At 37.7% G+C, this 14,935-nt stretch overlaps 9 protein-coding genes across 9 annotated transcripts; 3 read left to right on the top strand and 6 right to left on the bottom strand. All coding sequences in view use genetic code 12, as the record gives it.

Moving 5' to 3' along the window:
* Window positions 1–109: 109 nt before the first annotated feature.
* CORT_0E01900 (Pac2 protein) lies at window positions 110–1,756 on the top strand (the record flags this gene model as incomplete). The annotated part of the gene is made up of 1 exon (XM_003869861.1): window positions 110–1,756. The coding sequence occupies one exon, from the start codon at window positions 110–112 to the stop codon at window positions 1,754–1,756; it is 1,647 nt and encodes a 548-aa protein (XP_003869910.1).
* Window positions 1,757–1,878: 122 nt separating this feature from the next.
* Window positions 1,879–2,472, bottom strand: CORT_0E01910 (Tma20 protein; the record flags this gene model as incomplete). Its single annotated transcript, XM_003869862.1, has 1 exon — window positions 1,879–2,472. The coding sequence occupies one exon, from the start codon at window positions 2,470–2,472 to the stop codon at window positions 1,879–1,881; it is 594 nt and encodes a 197-aa protein (XP_003869911.1).
* A 998-nt stretch (window positions 2,473–3,470) lies between these two features.
* Window positions 3,471–6,674, bottom strand: CORT_0E01920 (Mph1 protein; the record flags this gene model as incomplete). The annotated part of the gene is made up of 1 exon (XM_003869863.1): window positions 3,471–6,674. The coding sequence occupies one exon, from the start codon at window positions 6,672–6,674 to the stop codon at window positions 3,471–3,473; it is 3,204 nt and encodes a 1,067-aa protein (XP_003869912.1).
* Window positions 6,675–6,789: 115 nt separating this feature from the next.
* CORT_0E01925 (Mph1 protein) lies at window positions 6,790–6,996 on the top strand (the record flags this gene model as incomplete). The annotated part of the gene is made up of 1 exon (XM_003869864.1): window positions 6,790–6,996. The coding sequence occupies one exon, from the start codon at window positions 6,790–6,792 to the stop codon at window positions 6,994–6,996; it is 207 nt and encodes a 68-aa protein (XP_003869913.1).
* A 27-nt stretch (window positions 6,997–7,023) lies between these two features.
* CORT_0E01940 (GTPase) lies at window positions 7,024–8,589 on the bottom strand (the record flags this gene model as incomplete). Its single annotated transcript, XM_003869865.1, has 1 exon — window positions 7,024–8,589. The coding sequence occupies one exon, from the start codon at window positions 8,587–8,589 to the stop codon at window positions 7,024–7,026; it is 1,566 nt and encodes a 521-aa protein (XP_003869914.1).
* A 270-nt stretch (window positions 8,590–8,859) lies between these two features.
* Window positions 8,860–9,507, bottom strand: CORT_0E01950 (hypothetical protein; the record flags this gene model as incomplete). Its single annotated transcript, XM_003869866.1, has 1 exon — window positions 8,860–9,507. The coding sequence occupies one exon, from the start codon at window positions 9,505–9,507 to the stop codon at window positions 8,860–8,862; it is 648 nt and encodes a 215-aa protein (XP_003869915.1).
* Window positions 9,508–9,674: 167 nt separating this feature from the next.
* On the bottom strand, window positions 9,675–11,738 carry CORT_0E01960 (Ynd1 protein; the record flags this gene model as incomplete). The annotated part of the gene is made up of 1 exon (XM_003869867.1): window positions 9,675–11,738. One exon carries the CDS (start codon window positions 11,736–11,738, stop codon window positions 9,675–9,677), a length of 2,064 nt encoding a protein of 687 aa, XP_003869916.1.
* Window positions 11,739–11,956: 218 nt separating this feature from the next.
* On the top strand, window positions 11,957–13,300 carry CORT_0E01970 (hypothetical protein; the record flags this gene model as incomplete). Its single annotated transcript, XM_003869868.1, has 1 exon — window positions 11,957–13,300. One exon carries the CDS (start codon window positions 11,957–11,959, stop codon window positions 13,298–13,300), a length of 1,344 nt encoding a protein of 447 aa, XP_003869917.1.
* Window positions 13,301–13,646: 346 nt separating this feature from the next.
* CORT_0E01975 (argonaute protein) lies at window positions 13,647–13,967 on the bottom strand (the record flags this gene model as incomplete). Its single annotated transcript, XM_003869869.1, has 1 exon — window positions 13,647–13,967. One exon carries the CDS (start codon window positions 13,965–13,967, stop codon window positions 13,647–13,649), a length of 321 nt encoding a protein of 106 aa, XP_003869918.1.
* Window positions 13,968–14,935: the final 968 nt, after the last annotated feature.

Here is a 14,935-nt window from a genome sequence, read left to right on the forward strand (position 1 = left end):
TAGGCACTTTGTTTTGCAACTTCTGCTGAATAATTTCCGTTGACACAAAAACGCGAGCATAAAATATTTCATTCCCAGTTTATGGCTACAACAGTAACGTCCAGTCTTTATGACCCAATATCAACTACATGATCGCATATCAGCTACAGACAACCATATAGCAACAATAAAATATATAGGCCACTTACCACAATGGGGACCTCAAGTTATTGCCTATGGCATAGAATGGGACGATGCCAATCGTGGTAAAAATGATGGACTGTTGGATGGTATAGAATACTTCACTCCCACTGTCGCCAATTCTGCGAGTTTTATCAAATCAACCAACAGGAGCATAAATCATGATCGAAAATCATTTATTCAATTGATTAGAGAGCAATACGTTGATGTCGTTGGGTATGAAGCTAAGGGTATTACATTTGGTGGTAAAGTTGTTGAAGAATTGGGATGGCAACAATTGAATGAGCGTCAATCACAATTACGAAATTTGACTTCGTTAAGTTTAGATCATCTGTTGATCTACTGTATGGCTCATGAAAGTGATGGTGATTATATGGAAGATGTATTTAGCGGATTATGCAATTTAACTAACTTGGATCTAAGCTCCAATTTATTTAATAGAATGGGCGACATTTGGCAAATTGTATCACGTTTACCCAATTTAAAAATACTTAATATCAATGGGAATAGATTTGCCCCAGATGAGTTAATTCAGAGACTGGATCAAAGCTTTAGTCATACAAATTTGCAAGTATTGAAAATGGCATCAACTTTGATACCTATACACAGGGTCAATTCAATAACATCACGACTTCCCAACTTACAAGAATTGATCCTATCAGGGAACTACTACACCAACAAGGATACGAACTCCCTAAACCTCAGTGATAGCAAGGTAACAGCTTTAGATCTATCTTATAATTATTTAGATCAAATTCCCTTCAACTTATCACCATTAATACTGAATATGAATATTTCACATTGTCAAATCATTTCAATTGAGAATAGCATCATTAAAACTAGGATTAAGTCTCTCGATGTTCGGTATAATCAAATTTCCAATTGGGTGGATATAGATAATTTATCTCAATCGTTTCCTCAATTGACAAATCTACGAATCAATCACAATCCAATTTTTGAAAATATATCAGTTGATGAAATGACTTGCCAACTAATTGGACGTTTTGAATGCGATGATGGAAAGAGCAATGGTGACAGGCTAAGTATATTGAATGGGTCAAAGTTGACTTTGTCTGAAATTGAAAACGGTGAATTATACTATATATCTAAAGTTCACCTGGGCCAGTATGAAATGCACAATCCAACACGGTGGAAGAACTTATTGCAGAAGTATGGGAAAGTAGGGCATGAAGTTAAGGAACTATCAACTTCAAGTGAGCTGAAAAGATGGATCAATTTACAATTGCGAGTTCGTCACGTGAATGTGCAGAAAAGGGACATAAAAGAAGACGGAACTGGGTCGGAAGGTAATCTTCACACCGAAAGTGACCTCACTGTTTATTCTCATTTATCCACATACAAATTCCTCAAAACTACATCGATTTTGAAATTTAAAGGGATGATCTCACGGCTATTTTTATCAAATTTATCAATATTGCAATTCCGAATCTACTATTATATAAACGAAGATACAAATTTTGCCACTAAATATGAGTTTGATAATTGGTCAAGTTGTTTGAATGATTTTGTCTTAGACAATCATCAAAGTATTTATATAGATTTGCATCACTCATAAATAGGCTAAGTACAGTGGCGAATACGCTGAGGTCCATATTTATCAACCTAAACCTTCAGTAAAAATCCTCCCCATCCCTCCCCGTATTGTAAGTTTTTTTTCCCTTCTCCCCTTCTGCTAACTTATTCCTTATGATTCCATAAGCCATCACCTAAATAATGCAACAACTCGATACCAATTCCTTTATTCTTCTTCTTTATATCATCAACACTCATAACTAATTTTCCAATAGCCAACGCATTCTCCTTGCCTTCAGCGTAAACTGTGACTATAGTGTCAACAGGTAAATCCTCGTCTGGTAATTTTCCACCTTTGGAAGTTAACCCAGGACACATAATATTAGCACCACTCATAACAAATTTAATAGCTCCCCTATCTACTTGTACCCTAGGAAACAACTCGGGGTATTTATGCACCGTTTTCAAAGTAGGTATGATATCTGTAAAATGTTGAATCAAGACGATTTCATTATTGTCATCAGCATCTGAATCATTGTCTCCGTCTTTAGATGGGTTGTTTGTATTATCAACAGAGTATAACTGGATCTTGTCTTCACATTTTATCAATATGACTTGTGATTTTTTGGGTATAATATTGTCAATTGCATTTTCTAAATCTGGGTATGCATTGACGAAGTTTGATTTTAAACCACGTTGTACTGATGATTTGATATTCGAACGAGAATGAATATCGTCCTTGGAGAATTTCTTAAACATGACAGAAGTGTGGAGCTTCGTTTATAAGGGCGCTTTTGGTATAGATTGGAGCACCTGGATTCTAAAACCTGTGAAGAATTGTTCTACTCAGTTGAAAAAAATTTGATGCTGCTTTCCGAAGTTCGCAATCAAAATGGTTTAGGCCATGCATAATTAAAGAATTACTGTTTCACATCAACAAACGAGAAGGCAAAGTGTCTACAGTTTACGAAAGAAAGGAATTGAAATGTCAAGATTTATAATTACAATGCCACCATCCAGTTCATAGAAAAACCTTGATGTCATCGCACTCAAAAGAAATCTTAGATTTAAATACTCAATATTGCCCATTACCCTGATAATCTCAAACACTAGTTACCAAAAAAGGTAAAAGGTGAAGTGAGGAGAAGGAGTATCCAGCTCAAGATTTGATAGCTCAAACAAGAATCAAACCGAGCGAGGCACAAGGCGTTGCATACGAAAGGGGTCTAGAGGGTACAATCAAATTTAAATGATACCCTTTTACTGTCTCCAATAGATCTAAAGCATCACACTTTGGTAATGAAGGGAATCAAAACTTCTAATCACTACCTTTCAAAGCCTAAAACTTAAGTCTAGGACGAGGACAACACGACAATATCGCCCCAGTGACATCATCACTATCCCCGTTCGTTCATTGTAAATCTTCAAGTTGTATAGATAGCATATCCCTAGAAGAATAACTAATCCATACCCACTATGAAAATAATTCAAAATGTTTTCCAAAAATTCTCTCAATTGTTCAATGCATAAAACATCAATCAAATGAGAAGTTGTCAGGTTTATAAGTTTTCAACCAGCAAAAACATGATCTCGGACTAAATCCTCACTGAAACACGTAATGCCCCTGCATAAAGATGAAGAAGAAAAAGAAGAAAAGGAAGAAGAAGAAGAAAGATGGAAAAAAAAGAGATTTTTTGAATGAAAAAATTTTATCTTCAAGGTTTCTCGTGTCCTGTATATAAGCAAATATATGTTATTCATTGGTTGATTATACCAGTATAGTGAGCAATAACATCGTCTAAATCGTCATCCAAAAGATCGTGGTCATCACCATCAAAAATATTAGTAGATGCCTCCTGTGTGATCCCAGTTGGAGATTTTGCTGCAGCTCCTATCATTGCGGTTGAGCCCAACTGAGTTTTATTCTCGTGTTTGTTTATTGGTTCCACTTTCAGCACAACAGTGACTTTTGCTGACTCTCTTACTCTTGGACGTTTCACACCTAACGATTTCCTATTTTGTGTCGAGGTACTATTAATATCATCATGTGGGCCTAATTCATCGTCACGAATTAACATTCGCTTTTTTGGCAAATGATCAGTGCTCAAAACACGTCGTTGTTTCTGAATTCCTAGCGTCTTTTGTGAATTTTGCAAACTGGCTGGTTCGCTATCACATAGTTCTTTCGTTTCAGTTTGCTTTGTTGGAAAGTCAATTGTTTCAATATCATCATCATTATCACTAAAGGAAAAGGAATCATCGAGAATGTCCAATTCTTCAACCACTCCATCATCTCCGACCAGCAGTTTACAGACGACATCCATCTCTGAATTGAAACTTGTTGAGGGTGTGTGATGAGTCGACCCTTCGTACTTGGCATTTGATATATCAGTGGAAGTGACCATATTGCTTTCATTTGTTGTTGGATTATCATCATTTTCTGAACTCCGGAACATAGTGATTTCAATCTTATCATCAGAATGTTCTACATTGTCGAGTTCCTGCCTTCTCTGCTCCACATCCTTTACATCATTATTGTCTGCTTTTTTCTTTATGTTTATTTCAATTTCATCATCGAAAGCTTCCATCTCGTCAATAGCCAGATTATTCTGCTCTGTTTTATCCGTCCTCCTCTCCATTGTGATATCCAAATCATCATCGCTGGACTCAAGGAAATCTAAAGCGGTCTTGACACGACGAGGAGGGGCAGAGGTGGCTTTTTTTTTATCATTTGTCTCTTTTAACATCTCTGATACATTCTTAAACCCAGTCTCAACATTATCAGGCATAGAAAACTTCTTTTGATGCTTTTGCTGTTTCTTCTTATTCGATTTCCTTTTCGGCGTATCCCCCAACATGTATTGAGTTGCAATCTTGATAATTTCATCTTCATCTTCCTCTTGCTTGATATCTAGATTCTCCTTTGGAATGTCAACAAATGTCTCAACTACTTGTGGGGTGTACTGATCTGGTATGATTCTATTCTGAGGACATAATGTGATTAAATCACCCTTCATTATATGATCCTGAATATATTCATATCCTGCCATTGCTTTATCAAATTTTGATTCTTCATTACTCGAAAATAATAAAAGCACCTTACCATCACGTTTACGACCTGTTCTACCCATACGTTGAATATTTTTAATTGGTGATGAAGTAGAATCATAACAAACAATCAAATCAACTTCACCAATATCTAAACCTTCTTCTCCAATTGAAGTGGCTACAAGAATATTGTATTCTCCGTTCTTGAACTTTTTGATGATTTCTTTTTGTAGCTTTTGATTCATTCCGCTTATTTGGGCATTTTCTGAACTCGTACGCAGTGAGTCTCTTCCATTGTCTTCCTTTTTCGATTTCTTCTTGGTTCCTTTCTTCTTACCAAAATTCTCCACTTCAAATTTCTCCTTCTCTTTAGCTTGTCCTATAAATATGTGTGGTTTAAATGACTGGCTAGCCTTTTCAATGCTCTTTACAATTTCCAATGCCGATTCACGAAATTCAGTGAAGATAATCACCCGAGAACTAGCATCATCACTTTTCTCATGAAAAAAGTCTTCAAGCTCTTCCATAAGTGCCTCAATCTTTGGATGACTAAATTCTTGACTAGATATAGCATTCTCTTGACCCTCTATCAACTCTGTAATGGGCTCACTATAGTAAAAATCGGCATTCAATTTATTCTTTGATTTCTTCCTTTTCCATTTAGTATCAAACTCATTATACTTGTTCATGAAATAGCTGTAGAATGAATTCACTCCGTAAATGTTCAACCTCCGATAACATTGCCCAACTGTACCTAGTAGTTGTAAAATGAAATAATTAGCCCATTTTAACCCTTCTGGAATTGAATTATTAGCAATTAGCTTTCGTGACGCTTCCATACATTGAAAAGCATTAATTCTCGTGGGATCGGTAATATCAATCAATCCTTTTTCATTAGCTGTTTTCAAAACTGGAGAGATTGCTTTTGATAGCAAGTCCACACAGTTTCGGATATCCAGTGACGCCTCTAATGTTCGTCGACAAACCTTCTTTCTCTTCATATATTTTATAATATCAATGCTTTGCTCTGTTCTCACTTCGACTTTGGAAATCTTTAGATTATCAATCACGGCTTGCACCCCCTCGACATCAGCTGCTGGTGTTGCTGTCAATGCCAATGTTCGGAACGAGTCATTGAATCGACGAAGGAAATTGACAACATTATTATACGAGTAGTTTCCCCTAGCTCTATGAGCCTCATCAATGACTAATAGAACTATGGACTTGGGGTTTACAACTCCAAAAGCTAAATCGTTTTCCACTACTTGTGGAGTCGTAAAAAACACCTGGCGAGAGTTCCAAATCTCCTCTCGATTCTTTCTAGTTTTTTCCAATAAAATTGCAACCTTGGAACTGGATATTCCCGTTATCGAACAACAAGCTTTGATCTGTTGCGCAACCAATGGTTTCGTCGGAGCCATGAAAATAATCTTGGAGCTGGGAAACCATCGTAAAAAGTTCAACATTACTGTGGAAGCGATAAAGGTTTTACCTAGACCCGTGGGCAACGCCACCAATAGGTTGTCGTAAAATGCTTTTCGGACAATGTTATATTGATAATCTCGAACTTCAAAGTTGGTGGGATAAATGTAGGTTTGCAAGTTCCCAAAGTCCATTTCATGATGAGTGGGAATGTTAATTTTCGGTGCAGTGGGTAATGCGTGCTGTACTTTACATTTGGAGCTCGACACATTTGAAAGTGAGGCTGTTGTCTTCTTGATGTTGGTGATCTTTGCTTGTGGAGTAGTATTAATTTTCTTCTGTGATTGCAGTTGTTGTAGTCGTTGTAGTCGTTGCAGTCTTTCCTTGGGTTGCCTTTCCACCAATTGTCCTCCGTTGATCGCATCTTGAATCACAGGATCATTGTCATCATCTGAGAACTCCCAGTCGTCATCTACATCATCAATTTGCATATTCGTGGGGACAATGTATTGGTGGAAATGTGATGAAGTGAAACGCGTATGAGCATATAACGCGCGACATGAAAATCTTTGCGGTTCTAATCACCCGTTTATCGATACCCAAGCTATGCTGAATAAGGAATCCAATGAACCAGATACAACACACGACCCATACGCTGTACTAGAAAAGGGTATTCAAAAACTACAATTACCAATTTCGGATCTCCTACGAAGTCACAATGAACTTGTTGTTCAAAATCTAAGCATAATGTCCAATTTGGCAACTATACCCAAACTCGATCAAGATCTCAAGACAAGGCTAAATAAAGAATAACAGTATTTGTTGCAACCTATATAGCTTCTACTCAAGACCAAAGTTATCTCCCAATAAACCATCTAAGTCGAATTCCTTAGCCCACGATGTAACAACTGTAGTTTGTTCAACCTTTGGTGGCTCTTTTTCCCCACGCAAAGAGCTCTTTGGTCCATCCATGTTCACTTCGGTATCAGCTACACTCTGTTTGGACGCTTTGGGTAATGTCCATCCAATAACTCTACCATCTCTCCAATCGTTGAGTACAGACATTGCTGCAGCTTCTAAATTAGGAACACCTCCTTTACCTAACCTTCCTTTGGTTCTGGCAACATGTATCAAAAAATGCTTGGCAAATTCCTCTAAATCAGTCGAAGGTAATGGTGGTAAATCATAATACTTCTTCAATCCTTCAGCCATTTCTGTGTTTTGTGAAAACTTTTTCAAAAGTAATTTAACAGCACCAGTTGGATCAGTAATCAGTTTCGGTGGAATAGCTGATAATAATGCCAATTTAGCCATTTGTTGTTGTTTCGATTGCTTTTTAGAATTTATAATCTCATCAGGGAAAACAATACCGGGAGAATCCAAAATCTTTAGTTTGTTGTCAATTTTTACCTCTCTCATTGACGTTGTAACACCGGCTTGATTTCCAACAGGACATGCTCTGGAGTTATTGTTGTGTCTCTTGGTAAGCGCGTTGATTATTGAGGATTTACCAACATTTGGATAACCAATGACACCAACAATAATTGATCTTTTCAAGTTAGATTTATTAGCATAGCTCTTCAATGCTTTCATTAAAGAATCTGACGTTATAGTTCCTGTTAATTTTTTGTTAAAAGAAGTTGCATTTGTTGCCCCAGGACTTGCTTTGATGGGTAATGTTGGAAATGATGAGTTCAAAAAGTTTAGCCATTGATTTAAAGCTTCTGTAGGTACCAAGTCAACCTTATTTAAAAGTAAAATAAGTCTCTTACCAGGGCTTTGCAATACTGCTTGTTCAACCTTTTTTGATCGGGTGGATTCGGGATCTCTAGCATCGAGGACATATAAAACAACATCAGAGGCTTCAACTACCGACTTAAATATCTTGTCATAGGATTTGCGTGATTTATCCAAACTGGTTTGGTCTTCCTCGTCGTCTTCAACTTCGCTCAATTCATACTCGACATCCTCGTCGGAATCAATCATATCATTGCCTTCGTTGTCTCCTTCACCATTATACTCCTTAGCAGCAGATTGCGCTGACTCTAACAATGCTGCTAATCCATTTGCTCCGTCATCCTCTTCATCTAAATCTTCCTCTTCCATGTCATCATCATCAACGTCCTCACCTCTAGCCAATGCCTCTTCCTTCTCTCTTTGCTTCTGTAATTTGAGTTCGTCTTTTCTTTCCTTTTCCAAACGTCTACTCTCCTCTAATTCTGATATTATTTGGTCTTTGTATGGGAAACTGGCTGGAATACCTGGGTCCTTCCTATGTCTTGATTTCCAGGTGACGTCCTTCTTGGCTATTTTCTTGTCTTTTCTTCTTTTTGCCGCTGCCTTCTTTTTAATACCCTCTCTCATACGAGTGGTTACTCTTTTCGAAGTAGGCTTCTTTACTCTCATGGTTGTTTGGCGGTTAGTAATAGTAGTCTCTGGTAAATCAAATCAACTTTGTTGCAGATGAGATGCCCTAAAATATTTCGAACAAGAAAAAAAAACATAAAGAACTGAAGATTAAAATGACACAAAAAAGAATAGATATAAAAGAGGTTCGCATTTTGCAATCAAAATGCATAATTATGATAAAACTATATAGAGTGTACCCAATGATTAGGGAATTAGGTAAAAGAGATACTTTCATCACATGAAAACCATCTCACAACCACTTCATCTTCACTTGGACTCATAATCAGTGTCACTATCCTCTTTGTTTTCCCCATTTGGACTTTTCACCACCCTATCAAAATCATGTTTTCTGTTTTTGATGTTGCTCGGTTTCAGATACCCAACATGTTCACCAAGGTCCTCTTTCTGTACTTGCCCAACCATTTTCTCCTTTGCCTTAATGATATCAAAACCCACCGTCTGTTGGGTTATATCTTTCTTTTCATTAATGTATCTAACCTTCCCTTGTGTTTTCTCAGTCGCCGAAGGCCCTTTCAATACTGAGTTTACTAACCCTTTTGGCTTCTCCACTTCGAGCAGAATGTTCTGTAGTGGTAAGTTAGCCAGTGCCTTTACCTCATTTATTGTGTCTTCCGCGCTAGCTTTGCTATTCGACACGAGTGTGTCTTCTTCATTAAACGGAGAATTCAAACGCAACTCTTGAAGGTCTTTGGATAACAACCTATTTAGTAACTTCTGCTTCACAGTTGTCTTGAAGTTATTTTTAACTGTTGGTACTTTCCACAAGACATAATCAGAACCTTTTTTGATATCCTCTGGTGTGAATACGATCTCGACAGAGTCTCTAAATGGTATAATAGCTGATTGTGTGACACCAGAGACAAGCAATATTAAGGGTATGGTGTAGATTTGCATTTTATGGTATAGCAAAAGAAGTCGGTGAAGTAGTTGATATCCAACAGTTGTCTTGATTTGTTTTGTACAAATTAAGAAAATAATGTGCTACGAAACATACCAAACAAATATATTTTACACCGTTTCTCTACTCGTCACATGCACATGTGTTCGTATTTGAACTCTAATTATTCTATTGATGGTTTTGGTCGGTGAGAAGACAAGTTACTCAAACTCCTCGATAGCGACTCTCTACTGTTTCTTTCAGAAGCTTGATAGAAGGAACCCCTATTTGGAACAACGAATGGCCTATTCAAGAAATCATTAATCTTTGGGTTGTAATTGTTTATGTTTGATACCGGGCTGGAAGAGCTAAAGCGCGGAATTGGCGTGTCATCAAAATCTCCATCCAACCCAATCGCCAGTCTAGTGCGTAGAACAGATGCACCGGAACCAGGGCCAGCACCTTGTAAAGACGGTGATGCACCGAGATTAGGGGCCCCACCAACACCTTCTTCTAAAGTGATGTTTTGGTCGATTCGATCGTATAGAGAGAGTCTGTTGAAAACATTGTCCAAACCGGGAACCTTCGAAACTAAACTGGCAGCCCCTTTTCTAACCAGCATTGGAACTCTAAACCTTCTGATTTTCCCCTTCCAATTTCCAAAGTGTCCAGGAGCGATTTTGAATAACAAATAGCCAAAGAAGCAAAACACAATTAAAGAATAGAATGCCACACCAAACGGGGAATCGCTTTCATCATCACTATCATAGTCCGATTGATATGACTTCCCTAAAGTTCCACCCGGAACAAAACTCTTGCCCGATATTTCACTAGGGTATATTCCAATCAGCAATTTTTCCTTCGTGTCTGACGGATCAATCTGAGAAGAGGCAAACAACAACATTTTCCCCAATGTCCATGATAATTCTTCTCCACCGACTGAGTCAGCAGATTTAAACGGCACATGTTTATTAGTGACATCGTCTGACTGATTGTTCTCTTGTTTATCTGAGTCTGTCTCGAAGCCAATTCTCGGAAGTTCAAATCCTTCATGGAGAATATTCATGACCCAGCTCGCCTTAAAGCACGCATCTTTCAAAAACTTATCCGGATCAAGATTCGAATAGTCCCCTTTCTTTGCGTTCTGCAATATGGTGTCCCAATTGTTTTCACAAAATTCCTTCACCTTCAAATTGAAGGCTTTGTAATCATATTCGCCACCACTGTGAAAAATATCATTAGCTGTATACCAGTATTCAGATATTCCTACAAATTTGTCCTTTTCAAAATCCATTTTGGGCCCATGAATCCCGTTAAATAAACAAGGATCATCTTCACACGGAATCGATTTCATTAGCAATGGGTAGATCGATTTGATGCACATTTCGTAGTTACCCACTCCGCGTATTTTGTATGACTTTCCGTTTAGGTTATAGTCCAATGTAGCACCTCTTGGCAAACAAGGGTCATTTATATTGTTGTTTAATTTTTCATTGACCAAAGACAAGTTAATCATTTGCTCAATAAATCTTCTGCGTGCTTCGTTTGCACCAAACCCTAGCCATGTCTCAACAAAAACGTTCCACGTTTGAGTTTCACCATTTATATTCCGTAGTGTTACTTTAGAAAGATCGTTGTTGTGTTTCTCAATTTGGTCCTTGGGAGGAACGAATGCTATTTGAGTCGAGGCCCCTCCCATATCCATAAATCCAATAGACTCGTGGTTCTCCAGTTTTGGATCGTAATTGTTGAACTGTCCCATCAAGTAGTTCAACCCCAACCAACCGTAAATTCCTTCCGTAGAACCATCAATTGTTTGAACAAAGTTTTCACAATCAGGTAAATAAAATTTTGTATTTTTCCGAATACTGGAACATGTTTCGGCTAAAATGTTCTTTCTAGTTTTCTTTGACAATAACCTCATACCGGCTGTACTCAAAACAAATATTGGCGTTGCGGAGTGTTTTTCACTGGGTATTATGCCTTCGGCAAATTTCATCAACTCTGCATAATGCTTAGGCCAAATCTGTTTAATCTGTCCACTAGTCTTGTAAGTTGAAATTCCAGGAGTTATCTTCTTTGTCCAATCTTTATGTAGTGAAATCTTGGGAGGTGATTGAAGCACTTCAGTATCAGTAGACTTTGATTGCAACTTAGGGTTTGCCCATTTATAAATTTGTATCCTAGATCCAGATGATCCTGAATCGATAACAATACCATAGTTCTCGTCCCCAATGCCATTCAGCATAATGTCGGTGTGAGCAGTGTACTTTTCTCTTGACTTGGAGTCTCCAGTTTTGTTGGAACTTTTGTATATGGTGTATGATTATTTCTCAGGGCCTTAGAAGAACGCGAAAATTACAGCGGAACGGCTCGTGGAAGGATTCACCCCGCCAGCTACGTTCATCATCAACCTATCAAATAACAGGTAACCATATCAATTATACATAATTTAATTTAAGAAGCATGCTAGTTCTTCCAAACGCACCTCCCACACCAGTTCAATTGAACAACCCTACCCCAATATTACCCCAAAGTGTTTTAACACTACGTTCCTCTTTGCAAAGACCGAGTCTATCAAATTATAACGAGTCGATCCGGTATGTGGTAAACCTCGAGCAATACCTTGATGCCATTATTGACTTAGCCAAGTCAACAGATCCAGTCAGTACATTTATCTGTACCAACATTCCATGGTCAAATATAAGCAAGGGTGATGTCAAACTGAAACTATTCAAAATGAAGTCAAGCAAAGCTGTTGTTAATAAGTGGACGTTGTCCAATGAACTTTCAATGACTCTGATATCTGCAACTTTGATTTACCATAGAGTAGCGTCAGAGTTATCCAATGAAACGATTAGTTTGGACCTAGAGCTACCCGCAAAGCCGGAAGATTATAACGAGAACTGGAAACAGGTGATGAGTTTGTATAAAAAATCGACTTCGATGATGTTATTTGCTCAGCAGATAGTTCAAAATGAAATAAAATCAAACCAAGGTGTTCTATGGATCAACCCAACACTTTATTCGTTCATAATGAAAGTTACTGACGTATCAATGCAGATGTCTGTACTATCCAAATTCTTATGGATCAGCAGATATACATTTGATCGAAATGAAGTTGTTAGTGCCGGAAATAGTATGACATTGGCGAAAGTTGCAATATATTGCATGAATGAGATCGATGTAATTCAACGAATACTAGAGGATCTCAATATCTCAGTGGAAAATAGCATAAAATCAGGTTCAGGGGTGATAAATCTTGATTACACTGACTGGAATGCATATTTGCAGGTTGTACAGAGATATATTAATGGCTACGCTGGGTTCTATCTAGCTGTTCAAAATTACCGAGACAACAAGTATGGTCATGCTTTAGGGTTAATTCAATTTAGCTTGTTGTCGCTACAAAGCAAAAAAGATTTACCTACATCATCAGTTTTGAATACAAAGGTCACTTTGAAACACTTCAGAGATAGGGTATCTCATAGAAAGCAAGAGAACATACTCCTGAATCTAAGCTCGGTGTCCACTTTGGATATAAACGAGTCTGCCTTTAATGGAAAAGCGGGAATTGTATTGAACGATTTGTCGTACCTATTTGACCAACTTATCAGATTGAATCTCAAAATTTCACTGGAAAACAACACATTGTATTTTGATGAAATTGTGCACTGGTCAGCAATAAACAATGATTCGAAATGGCCCATTGGCTGCAAGATTCCGGTCTCCCAAATCGAGGCTTATTCCCCGAGACAAACCAAGGACAAGATTGAACAGGATTACACCGGTCGAGGGGAATATTATTGAAGTTAGATAAACCCGTATTCAAAGGAAATTTACACAGCAAGTAACAACTAACAATTCATAAAAATATAAACTATTGAAAATACTATAGATTTAAATGACTCACAAAGATGAACTAAACGTAGAACATGGCATTCCTTATTCCAATGGGTAAGTTATTGTCAAACTTCATTTTGAATTCTTTGAGAAGTCCTGGCGTTGGAGCACCTTCTTTAACAACTGAGCCAACATAGTAACTTCCACGTATACACAAAAGATCTGCATGGCAAGCTGTGAGCACCACTTTGACACTCTTCGTAGCTCTTCCAAATGTGTGACAGAGGTTGTATGTAATCTTTTGAATCTTGTCTCAAGTGTAATTATTTTCACTATTTAAAACGTAGTAATGTGCAAGAATACCGGCGCCATGTAAAGTCTGCTGTGATTGATTGCAGAAGTCAAAGAATGAAATTGATGTGGTATCATTATCGATGGTAGTTCCAGGAGTAACGTTATCATTAGAAGTAACAGCCACTTTCTTCTTTGTCACAGAGTCAACCGCGTTTTGCTCAAGAGGAATGAATCGTGTGTGATGTTTTTTGACAACAATTTCAAATGTGATTTTTGGGTTATAGTTGGGCATATTATGCTGTTTACCGTATTCAACAAAAACAGCTCTGATGTTTGGCATTCCCTCAAAATTGGATAAGTAGTTATTGACTGCATCTTTGACCTTTAACGCTAATCCTTTGCTTTTGAATTTTTGACCTTTAACGCTAATCCTTTGCTTTTGAATTTTTGACCTTTAACGCTAATCCTTTGCTTTTGAATTTCTTTCACTTTATGACCTTATCCCTCTGGTCTTCTTGAAACTCAACCAAGTAAACATGCAACTTTAACCCTGCCACCTGAAATTTGAAATAGTTCCTCCCAGCATCAGCCTTAACACCGAGACTTCCATAATCCCGTCTCAATTGAATCTCGTACGGATATTTTTCAATTTGGGTAGCACAGTCTTGATTGTACTTTTGTCAAGCGTTCAAAACATCTTCATTTAAGGCTTTGGATTCAAAGTGAACGTTGAACTCACCGAGTTTGTGCAAGCTATGACCAACGAATCCACCTCTAGCTGAAGCTCCAGCTATACCGACTGTTCTATTCCTTCTACCTTGTGAACCTGTTTGAGGAAGTCTACGTCTACCACGACCATTTGCTCCACCTCTGCTTCTGCCGCCTCCCGGTGCACCGCTCGTTTTAAATTCAATTGTTGTGGGGGCAATGGAACGCATGCCTGATATTAATCCGGAAAAGCTTTTATAGTAACTAAATGCAGTAATCTAGTTGGCTTCAAGACCACCTGATTTGTATAATTAAGAAAACAACTGTCGTGGTGACTGCTGATCTTTCGAAAAAGAAATTCAGGCGTGAAATCTCAAAAAAGGCAGACCAAATTGATAATATGTTATTGGAATTAGTTTACTCTCCAAATTTCATGGCCGCACATTTTACAGAACAGGGTAATAGCAGCAGTTAAATCATTAGATGTTAAGTATGGAATTTCACTCAGTTTCATGAAAATTAAGTAATAAGAGTGACTTTAGAAAACGAATCATAAACGATCACTTCTTTTGAACACAGAGCTGGTAAGGGATTATTAGC

Source organism: Candida orthopsilosis, assembly GCF_000315875.1.
Source record: "Candida orthopsilosis Co 90-125, chromosome 5 draft sequence".
Classification (NCBI taxonomy): domain Eukaryota; kingdom Fungi; phylum Ascomycota; class Pichiomycetes; order Serinales; family Debaryomycetaceae; genus Lodderomyces; species Lodderomyces orthopsilosis.